This window comes from Ipomoea nil, unplaced genomic scaffold (assembly GCF_001879475.1).
Source record: "Ipomoea nil cultivar Tokyo-kokei standard unplaced genomic scaffold, Asagao_1.1 scaffold2144, whole genome shotgun sequence".
Lineage (NCBI taxonomy): Eukaryota > Viridiplantae > Streptophyta > Magnoliopsida > Solanales > Convolvulaceae > Ipomoea > Ipomoea nil.
Genome location: NW_017618572.1, coordinates 3746326 through 3763048, shown reverse-complemented (window position 1 = coordinate 3763048; position 16723 = coordinate 3746326). Strand labels below are relative to the sequence as shown.

Here is a 16723-nt window from a genome sequence, read left to right as displayed (position 1 = left end):
ATGACGTAACTAAAGTCAGAAGAGCATCAACGTTGATCTCGAGTCTGAGAAACAATGTGGGATAATGGATCTCGGAAGAAGAAAGAATACTGGAGCTGGTGCAGAATCACTTTAAGAATTTTTTTCACGAAGGACTCGAGTAGTAATAATGGAAGGTACGTGCAGATTGAGTCTATGAAATTAAATGATAATGATCTCTCTTTATTATGCAGGAATGTAAATGCGGACGAGGTAAGGAAGACCCTCTTTGACATGGCTCCCTGAGGCGCTAGGCACAAATGGCTTCCATACGGTATTTTACCAGAAGGCATGGAGTGTAGTCGGGAAGGACCTCTCGGTCGAAGTTATGGACTTCTTCCAAACTGCTAAATTGCAGCAGCACTGGAATGATACGATAATTACACTTATTCCTAAAGTCAAGCATCTGAAACTCGTCACTGATTTTCAACCAATCAGCTTGTGTAACGTAAAGTACAAGATTATAACGAAGATTATCACGAATAGGCTGAAGGAGATTATGAGTAAAGTGGTGGGGGAGGAACAAAGCATTTTCGTACCCCAACGCCAAATCACCGATAACATCGCGGTGTACCAAGAGCTTTTGCACATAATGAGAATGAAAAAGGAAGGGTCAAAATCGATGGTCTTGAAGATTGATTTGGAAAAAAAACATATGATAGACTTTCGTGAAGTTTCTTGCGAGACACCCTAACAGAGCTTGGAATTGAGATCCATTGGATTAATATTATTATGGAATGTGTCTGCTCTCCGAGGTTAGCTGTTCTTTAGAAAGGATCCCAACTGGATTGGATCAACCCAATGAGAGGCCTACGGCAAGGGGACCCCATTTCCCCGTATCTGTTCGTTCTATGTATCCAAAGGCTAAGCAAAATGATTAAAAAGGAAGTCTAGTGCAAAAGATGGAAATGAGTGAGCCTCTCAAGGTATAGCCCCGAACTCACCCACTTATGTTTTGCCAACGACATGGTTTTTTGCAGAGGCCACAATGGAACAAATGAAGATTGTGAAACAATGTCTGAATGATTTTGAAGAAATCTCAGGCCAAAAGGTGAGCTTGGAAAAATCACACATCCACTTTTCTAAAAATGTGGACTCGGATCTTGCCCAAGAAATCACCCGAATGGCTGGGATTACTAGCACAGAAGAACTGGGATGTTACCTTGGTGTGCCCTCAATTCATGGAAGAGTTACAAATAACTTGTTTGCTCCTCTAATAGAGAAGATTGATGCGAGACTGGAGGGATGGAAAGGGCGAAACCTGACTCTAGCGGGAAGAAAGACTCTGGCGCAGAGCGTTCTTACTGCGATGCCCTACTACATGATGCAGTCAATGTATTTACCCAAAGGAGTTTGTGATACGATTGAGCGTAAAATTCGAAAGTTTATCTGGGGCGACGGTACTCATTTGGTCAATTGGAACGTCGTCACGATGCCAAAAGAGAGTGGGTGTCCTGGTCTCCGAAGATTGAGAGAAATGAACCTTGCTTTCTTTACAAAATTAGGGTGGAGACTGATCACGGGGAAGAGCAATTTGTAGACAAAGGTAATCATAGAGAAATACATGCATGGAAGAACATATACGCACGATTTCAAATGGAGAAGTAACATCTCGAATTTGTGGCGTGGAATATGCTAGGCTAATCCCATTCTATAGAGTAGGAGCGACCAACTGGCGAACTCTCCATCATATACAAATGAGGCTGTTTACTAGAAGCTTGAGTGTAATGCCCGGTGTTCGATTTCATCAGCATACAACTTAGCGATAAAGATGGATACAAAAGAGAATAAAAGTACTTGGGATGCGATATGGAAGCTGTAAGTTCCGAAAAAGATAAATACCTTCATATGGCTGCTCCGCCACAAAAAATTGATGACGAATTTAGAGAGGAAGCGTAGAGGCTACGCTATGGAGGTGCGGTGCCCAGGTTGTGAGGAGCAGGAGGAAGATGTAAATCATTGCATCCGGAGCTGCAGAGCGGCAAGCGAGATATGGGAAGTATTAATTCCTTATGGGGCTAATAATTGGTTCTTTACAATGAATTTTGATGCTTGGCTTGAAACTAATGTCACAGGTAAACTTGGAGGACATAAGGATGGCGAATGGTATGTTCTTTTTGCTACCACGGCCTGGTGGATCTAGAAATGGAGATGCAACAAGGTGTTTAAGAACGAGAGTTGGGACATAAGAAGCAAAATTAAGTGGATTCAACAAAAAAGCATGGATATGAAGACTGTCTTTACTAGGCAAAAACACCCTGGTGCAGCGCTAAAAATTATGAGAGAAAATTGTAGTCAAAGCCAAGAGTGGACGACCATGCACACGGACGCCACCTTTCACGCAGAAAACCAGCTGGTTGGATGTGGAGGCGGGCTGCGGGACTGCCAGGGAAAATAGCTTGGCGAGTTCAGCTACTCGACGAAAACCAGCTGGCTGGATATTTTAAAATGTGCTGGTATGGCAGAATGCAAGCCTCTAGCTACTCTTATTCATGTCTCGAAATCTGTTCCTTTCAATGTAGATTTGTATTATGATCCTACGCAGTAAAGGAGTCTGGCTGGGGCGTTGCAATATCTCACAATCACACGACCCGACTTGTCTTTTGCAGTTAATCAGCTTTGTCAGCATGTGCATGCTCCTACAATATCGCATTAGGAGCAACTAAAGTGTGTATTGAGGTATGTTAAAGGAGCAATTACTTTTTGTTTGCGTATAAGAAAGTCAGTGTCAAGAGAACTTCATGTTTTTTCCGATTCTAATTGGGTTGGTTGTCCAGAAAATCGTAAGTCTACTAGTCGTTATGTTGTGTTTCTTGGGTCCAATCTTGTGGGTCTGTAAGAAACAAAAAACTTTTGCTAGATCCTATACTGAGACAGAGTATAAAGCTCTAGCAGATGTTTCTGCTGAGGTGATATGGATTTTATCTTTGCTACTTGAGATCTATATTCATGATATTCCTGTTCCTAAGTTATGGTGTGACAATCTTGGTGCTACTTATATGTGTGCAAATCCAATCTGATCTTCCATGCTCACACCAAACATGTTGAAATTGATTACCATTTTGTCAAAGACAGAGTTGAATCTAGAGATATTCAAGTTAATTTTATTTTAATGAAAGATCAACTTGTTGATATATTTACAAAAGCTTTACCTGGTCCTAGATTTTCTTTTCTTAGAGGCAAGCTACAAGTTACTAGTTTGTGCGTTACCCTGTGCTTGAGGGGAAGCATTAGGACTCTATATATTTGAGTTAGATTATGACTTCATATCCTAGTCTCCCTGTGATTCCCTCACTCTATATTTTATTTTATTAGTTAATAAAAAACTTTAAAAAATATTTATTTATTTTTTTTAAGGAAATAATTCACATATTCTCTTTATTTTTTTAGTCTGCCTTTGGAATGTAATATAGTATACGTACCAGGGTAGGTAAATTTAGTTTTTTCCTACCTCCACTGAGACTCAATCTCATGACCTCCCATATAAGAGAGTTACTACATCTCATCTTAGCACGAGGTGCTTGGCAAATTTACTTATTTAATTATATTTAGTTTTTTGAAACTAATTATATTTATTAGTTATTTATTTAATTATTTAATAATTATAATTTAGGTAAATTATTTAGTTATTTTATAAAAAGTATAGCATAGGGTAGGTAAATTTAGTTATTTAATTATTTTAAAAAGAATAAAAATTAGAGTTAATACCCATTTTGGTCCCTCGACTATTAGGTAATACTCGATTTAGTCCCAGAATATTAAAAGTACATAATTTAGTCCTCTAACTTGTAAAATTGACTCAATTTGGTCATCCGTTACAAATGTCATTCAATAACCGTTAATTAGAGGGGCAAAAAAGTCAATCAATGTTCTCAACCACCTTTCTTAGGTCTTCCCTGGCTAGTTCGTAGTCAGTGATGCACTTGACGCGGAGGTAATACTCGCACTGGTCGTCGCCTTCGCAGTCACGCGAGAAGGGCATGCTCATAGCGCGCTCGCTGGTTGGGTCCCTCTCCGCCAAAGCATATCCAGCAAGCAGCAACTCCTTTGGTTCCCGGCGAGCGAGCAAGGCAGCAAGCAGTCCGACGACGCTTAGGCAACTCCGGCGTATCCGACGACGGCAGTGAGCTTAGTGAATGGCGTCGGCGACATCTCCCCTGTTTTTCGGCGAGGCAAAGAAGCAAGCATATCCGGCCTTGTTCTGAATGCATAAGACCATATTATATTTGCATGCATAAAATTCTATGTGAAAAAATATGAATCATCATCATAAACAAGAAGCTCAAGGGGGTAAAGAAAATGGCAGAAAACTGTAAATACGCATCAGTTAAACTTTCTAGGATGAATAATATTGATGTTCAAATGGTCATCTTTTAACCCCAATTTTCTAACCTTATTCCAATCCCGTTCCAACTCAATCTTCCTCTACTCCGATAATCTGCAAAATTTCTGCAAGATTTCATCCATGGAGTCATGAAGTCTCCACCACGTCCGATGCGCCATGTCACTAGTTTAAACGCGTTGATCTTCAATATCTCAATTCCAATCGTAGTCTCTGTAATAGAGCCACGGATTTAACCCTAAGTAATGCATTGCGTAAAGTTTGGGAGGACCCGACTCGAAAGGGGTTGATAATAGTTATTGACATTTTTACTCCTCTAAATAACGGTTATTAGATAACATTTGTAATGGAGGATCAAATTGAATCGATTTTATAAGTTAGAGGACTAAATTGGATACTTTTAATATTCTGGGACTAAATCGAGTAATACCTAATAGTCGAGGGACCAAAATAGTATTAACTCTAAAAATTAATTAGTTATTAAATTTAGGTAAATTATTTAGTTATTATTTTATAAAAAGTATACTGTAGGTAGGTAAATTTAGTTATATAATTATATTTTACTCCGTAGTTATTTATTAAATTATTTAATAATTATAATTTGTATATATGAATATAATAATTATATATTCTTTTTATTATAAGGGAGTGGGAGGACCACAGGTTGAAATTTTGATGCCAATACTTAGGGGGTGTATTCAATCATGACTTTTTGTAGAGTTTTAAAGACTTTTAAAATTATTGATTTTAATAAATTTTGATTGACTTTCATTGAGTTGTTCAAAACTTTTTAAAACTTTATAAGACTCTATAAAAGTCTATATATATAACATTCATAGACTTTTATCAACTTTTTATTTTAAAAAGTCTACAAAAGTCATTGAAATTCTAAATTGAATACATCCTTACAAACTTTGAATGATTTTGATTCTTAACATTTATAATTTTCTTACAAAACATTTATAATATATCATAAAATTCTTCTTATTATATAGTTCTTCACCCACATCATCATTCTCAACATTATTATTTTTATTCATAGTATGCTGAGACTTATATGCTAATTAGTTATATATATTATTATTATTAAACATCAACAAAAAAAAAAAAAAACTATTTCATTAGAAATTCATAACAATATTGAACCATAAAATTTATAATAAAAGAATTAATCAAATAAAATATTTAAAAATATAATTACAAGTTGTATAAAAAAATCTAATATTAATATATATATATATATATATATATATATATATATATATATTGCTAGGCATCACGCAAAGAACTATTATTCGCAATAGCAATTTGAGACAGCGAACAACATCTGTGTGCTACTGTTTGCAACCCCAAATTGTTGTAGCGAACATACAGTAGTTCGCTATTCATAGTAACCTGTTGTTAAAAAAGTAATAAAAAATATATATTACGAATATAAACATAAAAAGAATAAAAATCAAAATATATACGTATTTATATGAATATTATGAAAAATATACTAAAATTTGACGATGAAATATTTGCTTTGTTAATGTATTTAGGGAGAATTAGAGAAAGTTAGGGATAAAATATTCATAGAAAAAATAAAAATCAATATAAACAAGCAATAATAAACAAGCATAACACCCCCACTTACCAAAACGCGCGAAAATTCTCAGAATTACCATTGCCATTAGATTAAATTGATTCAACGACACAGATTCGACCACACGACCACACCTAATGACATGACCACATATGAGCGCTCTTCTATATATATATATATATATATATATATATATATATATATATATATATATATATATATATATATATGCTTGTGTGTTTGTATACGTAAAGAGTGGAAAAAGGGAGAAGAAGAATAACACCAAAGTTTAGAGCATAACAACCATGTTGGTGTATCATTTCATTAAGCCTTCAACTCTTTATATAATGATCTATACAACCCTTCAATTCTATAACATAACAATTGATTAAATAGAAGACAAATGAAGGGACTAATATTTTAATGGTCATTATTCTAAGTAATTATAACAAATGTATTCTTTATTACTCTCAATACATAAACATAAATATAACACAAATAATTTTTTTTTTTAATTTGTAATTCTTCTTTTTGAATTGTTGTTTGAACATACACTTAATAACAATGTACTCTTAAAGATCAGAGGATACAATTTGATTTGGATAATAAAATCTGAACATGACATTAAACATGCATGTGCAGATCAGAGTAAAATATATATATAATCAATTCGATCAACTAACCACGGCTGGAAAACAGCTTTTTTCCGATCACATTTCCGACCACCCGAAAAATGGTCGCAAAAATTGATTTTTTTCCATTTTTCCACGGAGGGTTTGAGTGGTCGGAAAGTGGTCGTTAACGCTGGATGAAAGAAGCAATGCGGGCAATGAGATGTTTGGCTTTCTCTGAATAAGGATCGAAGATGTCAAACACATGATCCTCTCCTTCAACATCAATCACCTCAATTTCTCCTTCCCACCCACTTTTCTTCACTGCCTCAACATATCGAATTCCCACTCCATGCAGCGCATCTTTCTCTCCCACACACACAAACATCCTGGAGCAACCCAACCCAGACAGCTTCGGACCATTTTCCACAAATGGATTAATCAGAGGATTGTCGATTCCATCTGGAGCTGTCGGGTAAACGAAACCCCACAGCCTTGCTTCTAAGCATTCAGTGTTAGCTTCGAATGAGCCCCAGAAGTATGGGCAAGATAGAATCGCACCCGAGATATTCACTTCTCCGATTTTCCCAGCTCTAATCAGGGTGTTGTGGGCTATATTACCGCCGGCGCTATCGCCGCCGATGACAATCTTATCCAAGTTACCATGCTTAACTAACCATGGTTCTAATTTTACGCCGGGGATGATTTTCTCCGGGTGCGCGTGAGAAGCGACCCACTGTAGAGCCTCCCAACAATCCTCATACGCGGCCGGCATGGGGTTCTCCGGCGCGAGCCGGTACTCGACGGAGACGGCGACGGCTTGGGCCTCCGAGGCTAGAATGTTGAGGTAGCGGTGGTAGATGGAGGAGAAGGCGGAATCGATGCAAAAGGCACCGCCGTGGAACCAGACTAAGACGGGGAGTTTTTGGTCTGCGGCGGTGAGCTTAAGATTTGGGAGGTAGATTCTGGCGGAGATATGAGGAGAGATGGCGACGTCTTTGGAGGAGACAGCGGCGGATGAATCTTCCGGCGAGGGAGGAACATACGGAAAGTCAGCGATCCGGTTGACGCGGCCGTCTGTGTAGACTACAAACAAGGGAGAGAAATCAAATAGCACGCTATCCATAGTCTCAGACTCTCAGTAACGCAATTACGTGAAGGAGAAAAGGAGGGTGCTTTCCACGAGGAGGACTGCATGGAGTTTAGGATACCAAGAAGTGTCGACATGGGATTTGGATACCAAGCAAGGAAAAGCGCCGACTTTTTTTCCAATAAAACCAGACGTTATGCCATGGAACCGTGTTAGTGCACCGTTATCTTTTTTTTTTTTTTTTTAATTAATTACGTGACTGCCTATACATTCACTTTGGAATCATGCCTACACATTCACTTTGGAACCATGAGATTATGAATTTTCTGTTATGAGATTATGAATTTTCAGTTATGAGATTATGAATTTTCTGTTATGCGATTATGAATTTTCTGTTATGAGATTATGAATTTTCATTACATTCATAATTTCGAAGTTTCGGACATTCATAAATTATGAATTCATGCATGCACATTCACTTTGGAACCATGCCTACATATTCCCGTCCGAAATCACGGACATTCATAAATTATGAATCCATGCCTGCACATTCACTTTGGAACCATGCCTACACATTCACTTTGGAACCATGAGATTATGAATTTTCTGTTATAAGATTATGAATTTTCTGTTATGAGATTATGAATTTTCTGTTATGCGATTATGAATTTTCTGTTATGAGATTATGAATTTTCTGTTATGCGATTATGAATTTTCTGTTATGCGATTATGAATTTTCTGTTATGCGATTATGAATTTTCTGTTATGCGATTATGAATTTTCTGTTATGAGATTATGAATTTTCATAAAATTCATAATCTCATAACAGAAAATTCATAATTTGATCAGTAACGCGCCGTTAACTCCACATCCGCGATTTTTTTTTTTTTGCCTAAAAACGACTCGTTTTGACTTGTGTTCACCATTCTCGGTGAACACGATTTCACGGCATAATTTGCGCAATAAAACGGTCTGGGCCATTCCGTTTCTTGATTTGGATTTTTTTCCAAATAATACTGAGTCAATACAATAAGCCATCTTACCGAATTAATTTCAAATACGGGATGATTTCGAAGTTACCGTATTTACTCCATCTTCAAACTATCCACATTAATTTTTGGGCAATTAATATTCACTGTACTTTGCCTTGCGAATATTTACCCACATTAATAAAGATTGTTTTATTTTATAGTATTATTAGTATTTTTACCGATGCGTTACACGAAATTAAATGAGTTTGTTATACCATCGAATATTATATAATTTAATTAAAAAATTAAGTTGGATCGATTATGTTTTCTAATGTTATTATTGCTTGCATTCGAATAAATAATTGTCTAATTAATAGCTAACGTGTAGATATACACTTTCGGTGCTGAAACTTTAGATATATCAATGCTAGTTTAAGATTTATATTAATTGGGCTAATTAGCTTGTTGTCTAGCAACTCAATTATAGAAATTATTTGCACGGAAGATATATATATTTTCTATGTAGATGTATAGCAATTTCGTCATCTTTGTATAAAAAGAAAACATAATATCACTGGTTTGAATTACACATTATTGAAAACCTCTTTGTAGACGACATTGCTAGTAGTAACAGAATTTTGTCCATCCTCGTCTAGAGCTAAAACATTCAGGTCATCAGGATAGGTAACTCGAAAAAAAAAAAAAAGCCATGTACACCTGAAGAGCAATCTCGTATCAGTATTCGAATTATTATTATTGGTGTAGATAATAATTAATGAACCATTATTTTCTTACAAAATTACATAATAATTAATAAATCATTATTTTATTATAAAATTACATTATTACGCATAATTTTCAAAGAATATTGCCAACTAATTAGTCAAATTCCATAAAAGAATTTGTTACCAATTAAGCTTTATTAATTCTTTTACCAATAAATTAATTAATTAATATTAAGAAAAAAATTAAGAGTTTATGGATATTATATTAGATTATGTGCGTATATTATGTTAGGAGTTTATGTGTATTCTACCATACAATTATGTACATACGAAACAGTGGATTTTTAAGGTGCACAATGCATTGTGCGTCCTGGTGCACAATATAACAATTGGTTATAGTTAATGTAATAACTTGTAATGATGTAGTTATAATTATTATAATAATTGTTGATCCGTTATAATTATAATTAGAGTGAATTCCATTTTTGGTCCTACTATTATTGGGGTCATTCGAATTTTAGTCCACCATAATTATTTTTGTCACATTACGTCCACTATTATTAAAAGTGTTCCAATTTTAGTCCACGACACTGTTCGGTCGCATAACAGGTTTTTGTGGGAATTGATGATAAGCTGGTTTTGTCACCATTTCTTTCTTGTTTGCCGGTTCTACTGCTTCTGTGGTCTCCACCGAAAAAGATGGTTTCTGCTGTGATTTGTTGGCGATCTTGCTCTCCGGCGAACTCTACACCTTCTTCCACAACGTGGATTTTCGCTCGACGTCATGCGATTTGAATGCATTAACCTGTGCTCTCAATCGAACTATTTCTTAGCTTGTCTCGACCCGGAATCGGAAATTATGAAGTCTCTTGATTATGAAGAACGGAAATTATTTCGCATATTGGACTTTGGTTTTCGCTGGAGATTAGAAAGTAAATACCACATCATCACCATTTTTATTTAAATAAAGGCAACCTTGAGGTAACTTGTAAAAAAAGCTAATTGACAAATTTTTAGAGGTAAGTGTGTCCAATTAGATTATGTTTTAGTTGATGAGGAGAATTGAGCACTTCGAAGTAGTAGATGGGCATATTTGACACTTGTGCCTAAAAATTATAGAGTTAATCCACCAGAGGTCCCTTGTCTTTGGTGGCAATTCCAAATTTAGTCCCAGACTATCGTGTTTGCCATTTTACATCCCAGACTATCATTTTTTGGACACTTTTGGTCCTTCTTATGATTTTTTCTATTTTTAGTAAGGGCCTTTTTGTCACTTCATATTTTTCTTTTGTTATTTTTTTTAGTTTCAGCCGGTTTAATTGGTTTAGGACTTTAGGTAACCTCTAATTTTTAGTAACCATATTTTTCAATCAATTTTTAGTGACATTCTTCTTCTTCAGGCATATTTAGATGTAAAATCATTCACCAAATCTTTCTTACAATATACTTGATCATAAGTCAGATTTCAACAACTTCAACTTTAAAAAACTTCTTTATGCATAAATCACAGTAATGGAAATATTAAGACTATTTGATATTGCAATTGTAGCATCAAAATACAAGAAATTAGATTATTATTCACCTATACAAAAAATCCCTAGGTAGGGTTAGTTATTGAATTAATAAATTTAAAATTTTGAATAAAATTAAAGGATTAAAATATTTAACTTACATACTTTCATCCTTTTATCGTGAAGAATAAAAAAATTGAGAATGTCAATGCACAAACAACGCACTACAATTTAATGATTATTGAGACCGACTTCCTCCGTTGTGAATACAAATCTTGCGTGTATGCATTATAATAGGAATATGAGTAATTTTTTACTCCTTATATATAACTAGTATTTTCATCGTGCGATGCACGAAATGGATTCGTTATAATATATTAAGAATATTTGGATTGATATATAATTATATAAATTATAACATCAAATATTATATAGTGTAATTGAAGATATGGATTTGGATTGATTATTTTTTTGATGTTATCCTTGGTTGAATTCGAGTAAATAATTGCTAAATTAATAGCTAATGTATAGATTTACGCATTTGGTGCTAAAACTTCAGAGATTTTATATATCAGTGTTTAGGGTTTTATAAATTGGGCAAATGTGCTCGTTCAATTCTCTAGAAACTCATTTATAAAAATAAATTGCTATCCTAATTCATTTGTATGGAAGATATATTATGTCTAGATATATAGCAATTTTGTCATCTTGGAAAAAAAATATAATGTCACCGGTTGTATTTACACATTATTGAAAATCTCTTGTAGAAGACATTTATAGTAGCAACACAATCATGTCCATCATCGTCTAGAGCTAACACCTTCAAGCCATCAAGATGAGTGACTCGGAAAAAAGTCACATATAATTGACAGTGATTAAAGACCAATTTTTTAGCAATAACCCAACGTGAGTTAGTGTTTGGCCTTGACTTTTGTTGATAGTCATGCCATATGCAAGCATCAACGAGAATTGTTTACGCTGGAACTTAAAGGGCAATCTCGTATAAGAAGGATTGAGAGACATTCATAAGAATTTTGGTTCCTTAATGTATCTCATTAACTATTCTTGCTTCGACAATATGATCTGCCAATCTTGTGATGATGGGCCGAGTACCGTTACAAAGACCAAAAGAGTGGTCTATATTCCGCAATAACATAATAGGTGCACCGACCTTTAATGTCAATGAATGATTATGAAGACCAAACAATTTCAAACTATTTACGGATTCAAGAGTGTGTACTTCTGATAGATTTTCAATGTCTGATTATGCCTTACACAAAAAGTCACAACTTAAATATGTTCGTCCTTCTACAGTATTCATGTCACACATGTACTGATTAATTTGATCAACAACATCTAAATTCAGCGAGAGGATCGCTTAGTCTTCTAGCTACGACTCATCAAGCATGACATATCTCGAGCTTGGGAATGTGCATGCTTTCAACTATATTTGCTATGAGATCGTTTTCACACTTCAACAAAAACTGTGCCGGAATATCAATCTCAGATGAATCGTTGTTTACAACTCCTGCAGTCCCATCTCCGATGTCTGCAATCCATTTTGAAAACCAATCAACTGTCCGTCTATCTTCCTCTTAAGCTAAGCTCGATAGTCTCAAGTTCTTGGTCCACTTATTTGTTGAATACGAATTGGATATACAAATTGTAAAAATACTGAAACCCCCCATGAATCATAAATCAAAAAATAAAATATAAAATATAACATCTATTATTGTTCCTAAAGGTCTATTTCAAACTGAACTGGACACTATAGTAATCAAATCGAAATTTTTCGATTATGATTCAGAACCAGAACCCAATATTTGGATTTTCGTTTATTAAAATCGTGAACTGAAAAAAAAAATGGATCCTGAACCATGAACCGGAGGTTCAAATCAGAACAACTACTAGCATTAACTTAAAATTAGAATTATAATATTACAAACAGTGTATGTTCTTTTTCGCATTTATTTTGATTCTCAAATATAAATATATATAATCGCGATTTGGTTTTGATTTTGAACCGTCTGTTCACGGTTTCGGATCCAGTTTGAACTGTTGGTTCAAAAATTTCTTTTAAAATTTTATTTTTTATTTTAAAAATATTCTAAATTCAACAATTAATGTATTTTATTTTTTCAATTCAGAACATGAATCAGCAGTTTCAGTTCGCGATTTTAATAAACCTTAAATATCGAGTTACGATTCTAAATTGTCATCATAATCTTTCTATTTGGTTACTATAGTGTCTGTTCGATTTGAACCAAATCGTGGTTATTATTTGTTGGAGAATAAAACTAAATGAAATATTTATTTTAAAGGTAAATATGTCCATTTAACATATCAGAGGAGAAAAATTGTCACTTAAATAATTGAGAAAAAAAAGTGATATAAATATATAACACATGGTGAAAAGTGTCATTTTCGGTATACTAAATAAAAAAAAAAAAAATCCGTTGCTTTCGTCCAACATGAAATCTTTTCTTCCTTACGGAAAAAAAAAATTAAAATAAAGAAAAAAGATTTTACGCAATAAATATTAATATTATCTTTTGGCGTTCTCTTAAAGGGATAGTGACTCTTCCACAACCTACCACCTAATTGTTTATTATTTTATTTTATTATTATTTTGTATTGTGGTATAGTAAAAGATTATATGATTTTAAACCATTCAAATATGAGTCTCAGTGTAGGCGTAGATTGTAGTGGGTATCCTCCTTTATTTGTAATAAAAATAATAATTTTAAACCACTCGTAATAATAATGATGTGACTAATAGAACATGTTTCTATATAAAAAGTAAGAACTGATATAATACATTCATCTAGGTAAATTAACAATTTAACAGTAATGGTTGTTAAAAAATATAAATATTTTTTTTTTTTTGTAAATATTGAAAATTGTAAGCATACGAGGAAAGCCTAAAGAATCTTCAAATAGAATATTTCCAAGACCTTAGCATTGATCATGCCAAACCGATACTTTAGCCATAATTAAATATGAATAAAAACATATATTATATTGAACCACGTTAAAATACACGTCGTATCTATTATTTTATGCCTTATCTCTTATTCACTATTTTTATAGACTTTTTTTTTTGTTCAAACGTAGAGGGGGACACCCAGGTAGACAAACTATTTCTATAGACTTTTATTCGATATGACAATTTATAGTCTAATAAAATAAAAAACTCACATGATAGATTTAGAATAGTGCCACGTATATTTATATTTAAATATTTCCCACTTAACTCATGTCACGCATGTCACCTGTATTTATTAGTTGTTGACTGTACATTAAATCCACTCAAGACTGTCGATGATAAAGGAAAGAAAAAAAAAAAAAATTACACTGATAAAGATTTTTTGTAGAGCTCGATCACAATAAGGAAAAAAATAGGGTCCAACTTTCGCCCATTATGCGTTCAACGAATCAGGCACACTCCAGCTCCTTCCTATGTGACTAAAATTAAAAAGGGAAAATGACACTTTTTCCCCCTAAGTTATATACTTATAGCACTTTTTCCCCCTCAATTATTTATGTAAGCATATTAGCCCCTCAATTATTTTAAAAGTGATGGTTTTTCCCCCTGATATATTAAATTGACATTTCTACCCTTAAAGTAAATATTTTATTTATTTTACTTCTCCAACAAATTATTGTGTATATGTAGCAATGACCACGGTTCGGTTCGAACTGAACCGGACACTATAGCAATCGAATTAAAAGTTTCCGGTTATGATTCAGATCTAGAATCCAATATTTAGATTTCAATTTATTAAATTTATGAACCAAAAAAACTGGATCATGAACCGTGAACCGGTGATTTCGGATCCGGTTCGTGATTTTGAACCGTCTTTATTTTAAATTTTATTTTAAAATAGTCTAAATTCAACAATAAATGTATTTTATTTTTTCAGTTCGGAACATGAACCGGCCATTTCGATTTGCGATTTTAATAAACTCTAAATATCGCGTTTTGATTCTAAATTGTAATTGGAATATTTTGGTTTGGTTGCTATAATATCTGTTTGGTTTGAACCAAATTATAGTAATAATTTGTTGGAGAAGAAAAATAAATGAAATATTTATTTTAAATATTTATTTTAAGGGTAAATATGTCCATTTAACATTTTTGAGAAGGAAAAGAGCCACTTAAATAATTCAGGGAGGAAAAGTGCTATAAGTATATAACTCAAGGGGAAAAAGTGTCATTTTCCCAATTAAAAAACTTAACAAAAATATTTGTTGTTGAAGATGTTTTAACAAGACAATTATAATTCGACTACACCGTTTACAAGCATGCCTTTTGCATGCGTGTAAGCGTATAGGATATCAAAAGTAATTAACTCTAAAAATGTAATTAAATTTATAATGTTAAGAGAGAGAGAGAGAGTGTGTGTGTGTTGAAAAGTACAAATTCATTAGTCTCACTTTAATACCGAATTGAAGATTCACGTTTATTATTTATCTGTTTATTTTCAAGAATAATATAATATAGTGATGTTTAGACCAACGAAATTGAATAATGATCAAATAATAAATTGGGATTATCTAAATATTAGTGTAGTTTTTGTTAATTTAATTTTGGATAAATATTATGTTCCTTGTTTTTTAATATACGGAGTAACTCTTTTTTTTAATACGAGTAACTCTACACGTCCACTTCACCATAATTGTCTACATTTTACTAATAAGAGTTAATTATCGAAATGATCCCTTAATTATAGTGAAATTATCAATTTGATCTTTGACTATTTTTTTATCAATTAAATTCTTAACTTTAATAATCTTAACTAATTTAGTACTTCGTTTGTTTTGCCGTTAGACATCTCTTAACTCGGGACTAAATTGGTAATTTCATTATAGTTAATGGACCATTTTAGTAATTAACTTTTCAGAGAAAATGGTGCATGATAATTTCATTATAGTTAATGGACCATTATAATCGATGGTCTAATTGTAGTTTGGTGTACAATTGAGTGGCCTATTTGACCCTTATTCCTTTTTTTTTTTTTTTAAAGTTAAACGTCAAAACAACGTCATTTTTGCATCCGTATGCACCATGCACGGTGCATACAGATGCACATTATAACGATTTTGAGTTATCTATCTCCCCATATAAATCATGGTTCATATTTGCCATGTAAATTATGGTCCGCAGCCCAAAATGAAGACTTGTTAGTTTTCAACCATGGCAATAAATGAAAAAGTCATAACAAATCCGTTGCTTTCGGCCAACAAGAAATATTTTCTTCCTTGCGGAAAAAAAAATAAAAATAAAGAAAATGGATTTTACGCAATAAGAATTAATATTATCTTTTGGCGTTTTGTTAAGGGATAGTGACTCTTTTTTTTTGAATGCTACTGGCTCTATTACAATGTAGTATCTGTTCATATACTTTCTCAACCTACTGAAACACAGAGAACACAGAGAACCAATAACGCCTCCACTGAGGCTCGAATTCACAACCTTCCAAATGGAAGTCCAACTCGGATACCATTAGACCACATAGTCTTGGTCTACAAACTAATTGTTTATTATTCTATTATTATTATTATTCTATTATTATTATTATTCTATATTGCCATCTAATAAAAGATTATGATTTTAAACCACTCTTAATAATAATGATGTAAATAATAGAACATGTTTCTGTATAAAAAGTGAGAACTGATATGATATATCCGTCTAAATAATTAAATTAACAGTAGTGATTGTTAAAAAAAAGTACAATTCTTTTTGTAAATATTGAAAATTTGTAAGCATAGGAGGAAAGCCTAAAGAATCATCAAATAGAATCTTTCCAAGACCTTAGCCATTCATGCCAAAGCCATACCTTAGTCATGAAATCCGTGGCGTGATT

The 16723-nt window shown here is 33.3% G+C and overlaps 1 protein-coding gene across 1 annotated transcript; it reads right to left on the bottom strand.

The window, feature by feature from the left end:
• Positions 1-6728: 6728 nt before the first annotated feature.
• LOC109148650 (2-hydroxyisoflavanone dehydratase-like) lies at positions 6729-7682 on the bottom strand. The gene has a single exon (XM_019296387.1). The coding sequence runs from the start codon at positions 7680-7682 to the stop codon at positions 6744-6746; it is 939 nt and encodes a 312-aa protein (XP_019151932.1). The 3' UTR covers positions 6729-6743.
• Between the last annotated feature and the right edge of the window lie 9041 nt (positions 7683-16723).